The following is a 9,692-nucleotide window of genomic DNA, read 5'->3' as shown; positions in this document are numbered from 1 at the left end:
TGTGTGTGTGTGTGTGTATGTGTGTGTGTGTGTGTGTGTGTGTGTGTATCTGTGTGTGTGTCTGTGTTTGTCTCCCCGACATCGCTTGAAAACCGATGCTGGTGTGTTTACGTCCCGGTAACTTAGCGGTTCGGCAAAAGAGACCGATAGAGTAAGTACTAGGCTTACAAAGAATAAGTCTTAGGGTCGATTTGTTTGACTAAAACCCTTGAAGGCCGTATTCCAGCATTTACTGAAAAGAGTAAAGGACATAATAAAAAAAGATGGTTTCCTACGTTTTCTGTAAGTGTGTATTCTTTTCCTATTCTAGGAAAGGTCTATTACGACCCCAGTACGTAGCTGGTATTCAATTTATTGACCCCCGAAAAGATGAGAGGGAAAGCTGACCACGGCGGAATTTGAACTCAGAACATAAAGAAAGGTAAAATACCGCTAAACATTTCGCCCGGCGTGCTAACGTTTCATATTTCTTTATTGCCCACAAGGAGCTACACACAGAGGGGACCAACAAGGATAGACAAACGGATTAAGTCGATTATATCGATCCCAGTGCGTAACTGGTACTTAATTTACTGACCCCGAAAGGATGAAAGGCAAAGTCGACCTCGGTGGAATTTGAACTCAGAACATTGCGACAGATGAAATACCAGCGTGCTAACCTTTCTGCCAGCTCACCGCCTTGTATGTAAGTGTATATTATTTATAATTAGTGTTACTAATTTTCCATAAAAGGGAAGATTACTAACCTTTCCTCCATATTTTCTTTTAATTGCTTTAGTTAACAGACGGCCATGCTGGGGCTCTACTTTGAAGTCGAACAAATTGACGTCAGTACTCACTTTTGCCTTTAAAGTTTAGTACTTATTGTATCGGTCGGTTTTGCCAAACTAAGTTACAGGGACATAAATAGTCCAACAGCGGTTATCAAGTGGTGGTGGGAGGAGCATAGACAAACACACACACACACACACTTGCGACCTTCGTCTCTTCGTTTGAATGTATTTTTTTTCCAACTATATCGCTGACTCCCACACAAAAATACTCACTGGCTGGTAGACCTGGTGCAACGCCATGGCTACAGGATCCATCTGTTGCTGGATCTATAACTGTAGAGTACTACCTTTCAGGGCCATAAAATCCCTAAGAATGGGGGCAATTAAGGGGAAACTACATTTTCTTCCAAATTCCCGAACACTGGAACTGTGTCCTCGCCACGAGGATTAAGTCAATCCTAGATTTAGAGGTTAACAAAACTTGACCTAGACAAACACACACACACACACACTTGCGACCTTCGTCTCTTCGTTTGAATGTATTTTTTTTCCAACTATATCGCTGACTCCCACACAAAAATACTCACTGGCTGGTAGACCTGGTGCAACGCCATGGCTACAGGATCCATCTGTTGCTGGATCTATAACTGTAGAGTACTACCTTTCAGGTGGATCGAACCTGGCTCCTCATGATTACGAAACTAAATCTCCTGACAATGTATAAAGAAGAAGAGAACAATGAAAAAACGGAAAAATCCTTTGTTTTTTATTAAACTTACCGGCACATAGTCTCTTTGTCTGAGTGTTTTTGCATCTTCGAACCGTATTCTCTTTGACATTCGGTTACCTTTTGAATACTGCAATCAGCCATGGCACTGCCGATCACTGAAACGAAAAAGAATATGCTTTACATAACTGCACACACACACACACACACACACACACACACGCACACACACACACACACATATATGTGTATGTATATATATATACGTTAAAGACTTTCTGTATTCCCGGGCGTTAAACTAATACATCCTTTTGTTGTTTACACCACCTGTCCTCGTCTGTTGTAGTTTTTTTCGTAAATTCTCCCATATATATATATGGGTGTGTGTGTGTGTGTGTGTGTGTGTGTGTGTGTGTGTGTGTGTGTGTGTGTGTGTGTGTGTGTGTGCGTGTGTGTATCTCTGAGATCTCCTTCGGTCATGGCTGACCATGGGATTGCACCTAGAAAGTTACCTCCCCCAGACACAAGTCTGGGCAAGGTTGTTTATGGAAGACCAGCAGTCGCCCATGCATACCGGCCTCCCCTCTCCATGCCACCAGTGTTATCCAAGGGAAAGGCAAAGGGGCCGATACAGCTTGGCGCCTGTGACGTCGCAACTCGTTTCTACGGCTGAGTGAACAGGAGCAACCTGAAATAAAGTGTCTTGCTCAAGGACACAACATCATCAAGCACAGCAACATAAGAATCTTTGCAGATGATTCCAAGATCCAGAAGGTCACCAATGAAGTGGGTGACCGGACATACATTCTGTCTGATCTACTGGCTGTCATCCAATGGGCGGAAAAGAATAATATGCTGCTGAACGAGGACAAATTTGAAGTAATCCACTTCAGAAAAAGGGGATACCCTGAAACTCCCATACCCCCTTCCTTCATGTGAAACTCTCGTGGCATCGAACAATATCAGAGTATTGGGAATAATTGTGGACAACAGCATAAGCCGGGCCCCTCATATAAACAGCAAAGTTGACATGGCCTACAGAATGTGTTTCTGGATTCTCAGAACTTTCCAGTCGTGAGATATCCACACCATCATCCTTCTCTTCTTCACTTTTGCCCGACCTCAGCTTGAATACTGTTGTCTACTGTGGTCTCCTCCACGAAACAAAGTATCATGAAAGTTGAAGCACCTCAAAAGTCTATTGCAAAAATGATAGGCGGTATGACAGGCATTGACTTTTGGGTTCGGCTAGAAAAGCTCAAGTTTTATTCTCTCCGACGCCACCAGAAGCGCAACATCATTTGCATGATGTTGAAAATATTCCATCTGCATCGCCCAAATGATGTTGGCATCACCTTTAAGATACACCCAGACTTGAACCCCGTGCTCTCCGCCCACAACATAAATCATACTCGCATCACATAACAACAATACGTCACAATTATTTCACCTCAATTGACCCTGCTATCTTTAACATTACACCAAAACACATTAAATCAGAAACAGACCCATAAAGTGCAAGAAGTCTTTGGACAAATTTCTTCAAGAAATCCCGGATAAATCTCCTACCCGGATATGTCTCTGTAAACAATAACTCTCCCATCGAGTGGGCCATGTTGTCGATTCATGTCATTTGGTATGGCTACATCAATGATCTGACAGTATTTGTCTCTCTTATTCAATATTACAATATTCGGCCGACGGTGTTCGATTACACGATCCGTCTGAAAACCATAGTCCCAGAGTATCGTTACTTTTCTATCCTCCTACATAACTTTACTTGGTACATGCTCATACCAGTTCTCTGTTACTTCATGTTGGTATTTACGGCATAAAAGTCAATGAAGACACATACACACTTTATCGTGGCGGCGCTTGTATTTTTTTTTTTTTTTTTTTGTTCAAGGCTCTCATATCCACTTACCAAGTGGGTCACATTTTCCACATTCTTTACATGGAATCTGAATCTCTGGGTGTCAGAAGTTCTATAGATGTTACAATTCACTGAATTGGTAGCGAGAGCGTGGTCTTGTGCAGTAATGATCAGGCTTTCGGTAATACGCTTCAAATCACCTCGCTCAAGCCATGCCCACGATGCTATATTGTCCTTAACGTCCTATGTATTCTTCTCAAACAGTCCATGCATTCTCATTTCAAGAAGGTCTTCTTTTCTCTCCTCAACTCTTTAGTTAAACGATTCCCTACCCATCATTTCATCTACATTTACACCCATATCTTTCGCTGCATATTGCAGCAGGTCTTCATCACTATTTATCAAATACTCGGCAAGCGTTCTCCTTTCACTCCTTGCAATAGTCTATACTAATTAATCCTCTTCCACCATTCTTTCTTTTCATATACAGTCTGTTTACGTTTGCTTTAAAGTGTAGCACCCCATGCGGCGTCATCAACTTTCTCGTCCTTCTATCCAGTGTTGATATATCCTCCTTAGTCCATTTTAGGATGAACGCACTATATCTGATCACTGCAACTACCCAGATATTCATTGCGGTAATCAAATTCTTGGCATTCAGGTTGGATTTCAACACCATCTTCACCCTTTTTTGATACGCCTCGCTGACCTTGACTTTCATTTCTCTGTGTAGAATGTCATCCAGCTCCAAAATCCCTAAATGTCTATCCCCACTACCGTCGGGTTCACCTATTGTTTCTCCTGATGCTGACCGCAACCCTCTGCACCATAACCAAACGTTCATGCTTGTTAAATAAATACTAATAAACTAAAAGCCGGAAGAATAAGAATGAGAAAGAGTTGGTAAGAAAATAGTAAAAGAAAATGGAATAAGATATATTCCAGGCAAGGTTATTTATGAAAGGCCACCAGTCACCACTAATGTTATCCAAGGGAAAGCAAAGGTCGATACAGTTTGGCACCAATGACATTTCTACAACTAGAGCAACATGAAATAATGTATTGCTGCTTCATTCACTCTTTTTTCCTTGTACATTTTATTCCATTTTCTTTTATTATTTTTCTACTAACTCTTTCTCATCCTTATTCTTCCGGCTTTTAGTTTATTAGTGTTTATTTAACAAGTGTGAACGTTTGGTTATGGTGTATTTATTTAAAAAATACAAATGAAACTAATATCCTGTTTAAAAGTTTTATAACTACAGTTTAAGTTAGATGAAACATCGACCGACACGTACCATCGTACTTGCTGTTCACGTCAAATTGCAACTAGCCAATCATGAAACCCGCTAAGGAAACGTCATGCTGATTGCGCAACCAAACATCACGTGTGTGTGTGTGGGGGGGGGTGTATTTCGTCCAGGGAAAGTCCTCTTTTAAAGACTTACTGTATTGAAAAACACAGTACATTTCCAAGTACACTCACGCAACCATATATATGTATATGCAAACGAAGCATGGCCGAGTGGTTAAGAAATGTGCTTTTGAAGGAGACCACGCGTTCAATGCTACTGCCTGAGATCTTGGGCAAATGTCTTTTTGTGCAGCCTCCTTCCGATTCATACCGCATGAGTGAAGTTGGGTAGACGGAAAATGTACAGACGCATGAATTCAAAAGGTAACGGCCTGGTTACGCTCGATGTGTGAGACTGGTTCTGCCGGAGAATTACGTGAAGTAGCTCGTGTCTGAGGAATACGCTGTAATTCACTCTTTAATTCAGAAGCAAACAATTCTGTTGATAGAACAACCAAATCCTCGTCGTCAAACGGCGGGGATCCACTGCTGCCTGTATTGAATACTTTCCCTTTTTAATACTTTTTTAAGCATTCATGCCTTCCTTGCTGAATATTTCGGGCTCTAATGTGTTTAATTTTGAGCCCTTTAATTCCTTAACCTCTTTGATATCAACCCACCCAAGGCCACCACTCCTTATTCTACGATATAAACTTGATTAAAAGAAATCAAAATTAACCCCTTCCACTGAAATTCCATGTTAAAATTCTTTAATTTTAATATGTTTCATCTAACTTAAGCTGTAGTTATATAACTGTTAAACAGGATATTAGACTAGATTAATAACAGTTTTAGATTTTGGCGCAAAACCAACAGTTTCAGCGAATGGGATTAGTCGATTATATCGACGTCAGTGGTCAACAGACCACGAAAGGATGAAAGATAAAAATCAACCTCGATGGAATTTGAACTCAAAACGTAAAGAGCCGGAAGAAATGGCGCTTGGCATTTTAAGCAATTCGTTACTGGTTCCGCCTGCGCGCAGCCTTAAACTCCAATTTTTAATGGTTTCAAATTTTGGCACGAGGCCAGAAATTTGGGGTCGATAAAGTGAGTAACAGTACCAGTCGAATATTAAGGTCGATTGTCCCACTGCCTTAAAATTGTCCCACTGCCTTAAAATTGCTGGCCTTGTGCCAAAATTTGAAATCGTCCTGCTTTATTAATTTCAAAACTAATTGGGATAAAGCAGCATATGTTTTCAAAAAATAGGGTGGCAAAAAGTTTTATAGTTCTGATATCCTAGTCGCTTATGTCTGCTAATTGCAATTGTTCAGCTCATTTCACTGAACTAATTTTTTTACTGACATATTTTTTAAACATTTAAGCCATGTTTGAAAAAAGTAATTTCACTGAGTTCTAATTAGCAAATTTTTAAACCCGTCTCGTGAGAAATCTCGAATGCAGTTGGAAATGGCAATACAATAATTTCAACAACAAAAAAAGTACAAAAAATACCTAAAACTTTTCGAAATGACTGGTTCAGTAAGAATAAAGTGAATGTACGGTTATATTACACAATGTATAAATGAATAAGTAAATAAACAAAATGAAACAAAACAGAATAGAATAAACTCCTTTGCGCGCCACGTTTGTTCTGTTTATTGTCGAGTAAGTATGTATAACGAAGAGCGGGATAAGGAGTTTGAAATAATTTTTCTGCTTTTCGTAAGCATGAGAGATTTGGTGCGTTTTATCTCAGAGTTCCAAAATCTCTTGTAAGCAATTTACTTTATCAATACTTAGTGCCAAATTTAGTATCTACTCACAGCATGTGCTACATATCTAGCATACTAAGCATAGGAGTATTAAAACAAAAGTACAAGTGTGTGGGCTTCAACCAAAACTACATTCTAATAAGAGCTTGTTTTGATGGGGTTTTCGAATAAACCCGCCCTTTAATATTGTTGGCCTGGCGCCAAAAATTTAACAGAGATTATTATGCTAAAAGATAAGATATACAATGTTTGAAAAATAACGTGACAGAATGATCCTAGCAAGAGGACATTTAAAGATAAGTCTTCTCAAGGTTGACCTGTTGGCGGCAAACAGCAACAACAACTGGTCGATGATTCCAACAAAATAAAATCTTAAATCCAAGGGCAATTTGGTAATGGTTTGCATAGCCAGTTATTAGTCTATAGAGGAATTCGGACCGACGATGGAAAAAAAGCCCAATACGTCAAGATTTTCACTCTTTTCGAAAATTTAACTAATCGAAGACATCTATGAACTTATCTACAAGTAATAATGATCATTCTTTCTGATTCGTTGTGTCCCCTGAGTAGGGATAAGATAAATAAGTCTGTGACATGAATACTGTTTTTGCGGATCCTTCAAGAAACCAATTTAGAAAAAAAGAAAAAAAAGAAAGGAAGGAAGAAAGAAAGAAAGAAAGAAAGAAAGAAAGAAAGAAAGAAAGAAAGAAAGAAAGGAGGGATCGAAATATGACAGCTACTTTATATAGCAATGCCGATTTGTTTAAAGGCTAAGACGGCATCGACAGAATTTGAACTCATAGAACGGAGGGACAGAAGAAATGGTGCAAAGTTTTCTAAGATGGCTGATATTCTACTGCTTTCTAACTAATATTAGAAAATTGATATTCTACTACATTCTTTCTGGGAAAATCCGGGTCCGTAACGATTTACAGCTCTCGAGTTGGTCCGTTCCTCCGTACACACTGTCTGCAACAGGACTCCAAGGTATACAGTTAGAATATTTGCTACTACCACCGAGATTTTCACTTACAGGCGACTTCACCCGAGCTCACACCCGCAGCTTCCATGCTTGCCTGGGAGTTCTCCAACCAGGGTACATGTAAACCTCGTCGTATGGAAGAAAAATTGAGGGATACGTGAGGTTTGTAAAAAAACATTAGAATTTTGAAGTAACAGCAACAGCCAAACAACTCAGACCAGAAAGAAACGTTGTGAACAAGTGTTTTCAGTAGTTTGTAGCTAAAAACAAATTTCATGCAAAGATGTCAACCGAGAAATATTGAGGCACAAGCATAGTTGAGTGATTAAGAAGGCCGCTTCGCAACTACATTATACAGTAACAACTTCTACTATAGCCTCGGGCCGACCAGGACTTTGTGAGTGAATTTTGTAGACAAACAGTGTATCGAAACCGGTCATATGTGTGTGTGTGTGTGTGTGTGTGTGTGTGTGTGTGTGTGTGTGTGTGTGTGTGTGTGTGTGTGTGTGTGTGTGTGTGTGTGTGTGTGTGTGTTCCCCACCACTTGACAACCGATATTGGTTTGGTTAGGTCCCCGTAATGTAGCAGTTCAGCAAAAAAGCCCGCCAGAATAAGTATCAACTTAAAGAAAGGACTGGAGGCGATTTGTTCGACTAAATCCTACAAGGCGGTGCTCCAGCATGGTCTCAGACCAATGAGTAACACAAGTAGAAGAAGAAAAATAAAAGATTCTAACAAATCAAAATGTCTACAAGAGAGTTAATATGTCTAGAAGGACTATCAAGTTCTTCGCGCCGCCATGCTGAATTATAAAAATCTAATTTGGAAAGCAAGCGAACTGGTATGACCATTAGCTACAGGGGATCGTAAAAAAAACAGAACTCTCTTGCGTCATTCGGCCTTTTTACTCTCTGAATTCAAATACTTGTGGGGTCATCTCCGCTTTTTATCCCTCAAAGAGTCCATAAAATAAAATATCAGTAAATAAAATTAACCTTTTCTCCATGAAGGAGGGAACAGGGGAGGCAGTGAGTGCAAACGCACTCCCTAAAATATGTGAGAGAATGAAAACGCTTTGAACATCCTGGGTTGGACCTGGGTTTGCACTCACAAAGCGAATAATAAATAAAAATTGGGAATGTCTATCATGGACGCTAGGGAAACATCTGTATTTTACAGGGCAAGCAACGGGTAAAGTATCAGTAGAGGAAACCGAATCGAATAAGTCCCGTTTATTCAAATTTGCTAGCTTTACACTTGGAATTATAAACAAAGAAATATAAAACACTGTCATCATAATCTCTCTCTCTCTCTCTCTCTCATTCTCTCCCAAAAGTTTTAGTCGTTGATACAACTTACCGAATAAAAAGCATATTCCATAAAGTAATCCGTTCATTGTGGTAAGCTTTGTTAGTTTTGTTACTGTATGTAGGAAAATTAACGCTGGGCGCTGATTATTGTTAAGACAATAAGATAGTTTTGTTTTTTCTTTTGACGGGACGCAAAATTGTTGCTCCTTTCTGTGTAGTTGTCAGCCGATGCAACTGAAGCGAATAGTTAGGTTAGCAGACAACAACGCTTCTTTTTTTCCTTTCCAAGTTGTTTTCAGCAGTGACTGTTGCAGGCAAGGCTCTTCCGTCCAATACAAACAAGGCAGTTATATATGTATATATATGTATATGTATATATATATATATATACATATATGTAAATGTACGCACACACGCACACACACACACACACACACACACGCGCACGCATGCGCGCGCACACAGGCACCCTCCCACACTCATACATACACACTCACCATCACGCATGCGCGCTCAAACACAAATGCACGCACGCACACACACAGATAGAGGTTTGCAAACTCCTATGTGCCTGTATAAATATATGCATGTATTTATGTATGCCTGTGTGTGTGTGTGCATCTGTGGGTGCGCGCGTGCGTGTTTGTATGTGCATATGTATGTGTATGTGTGTGTACGTATGTATGTGTACATACATACATACATACATACATATATATATATATATATATATATATATATATATATATATATATATATATATATATATATATGGGTGTGTGTGTGTGTGTGTGTGTATGTATCGCTACTAACCGGTTAATTTAACACTTAGGAAGGAATAACGGAACTTGGCATTTACCTATTGCCAAGTGGCCTGGGCCAGGAACTAAATATCCGACTAATATTACAAGGACCTCCCGTCCCCCGGCTTGCCCCAAGAAAAAAAAAGGATAAA

The 9,692-nt window shown here is 39.7% G+C and overlaps 1 protein-coding gene across 1 annotated transcript in view; it reads right to left on the bottom strand.

Annotated features, from left to right (window-relative positions):
* LOC106875476 (uncharacterized) overlaps positions 1-9,073 on the bottom strand; it is a 12,704-nt gene extending 3,631 nt beyond the window's left edge. The window contains exons 1-2 of the mRNA XM_089361475.1: positions 8,787-9,073; positions 1,553-1,658 (exon numbers count right to left, since the gene is read on the bottom strand). Coding sequence (XP_089217601.1) covers positions 1,553-1,658; positions 8,787-8,823 — 143 coding nt within the window. The 5' untranslated portion in view covers positions 8,824-9,073. The remainder of the gene's footprint in view (positions 1-1,552; positions 1,659-8,786) is intronic.
* Between the last annotated feature and the right edge of the window lie 619 nt (positions 9,074-9,692).

This window comes from Octopus bimaculoides, chromosome 13 (genome assembly GCF_046866305.1).
Source record: "Octopus bimaculoides isolate indiv1 chromosome 13, ASM4686630v1, whole genome shotgun sequence".
NCBI classification, from domain to species: Eukaryota; Metazoa; Mollusca; class Cephalopoda; order Octopoda; family Octopodidae; genus Octopus; species Octopus bimaculoides.
Note: the sequence above shows the minus strand (reverse complement) of the source record. Positions and strands in the feature narration are given on the sequence as shown.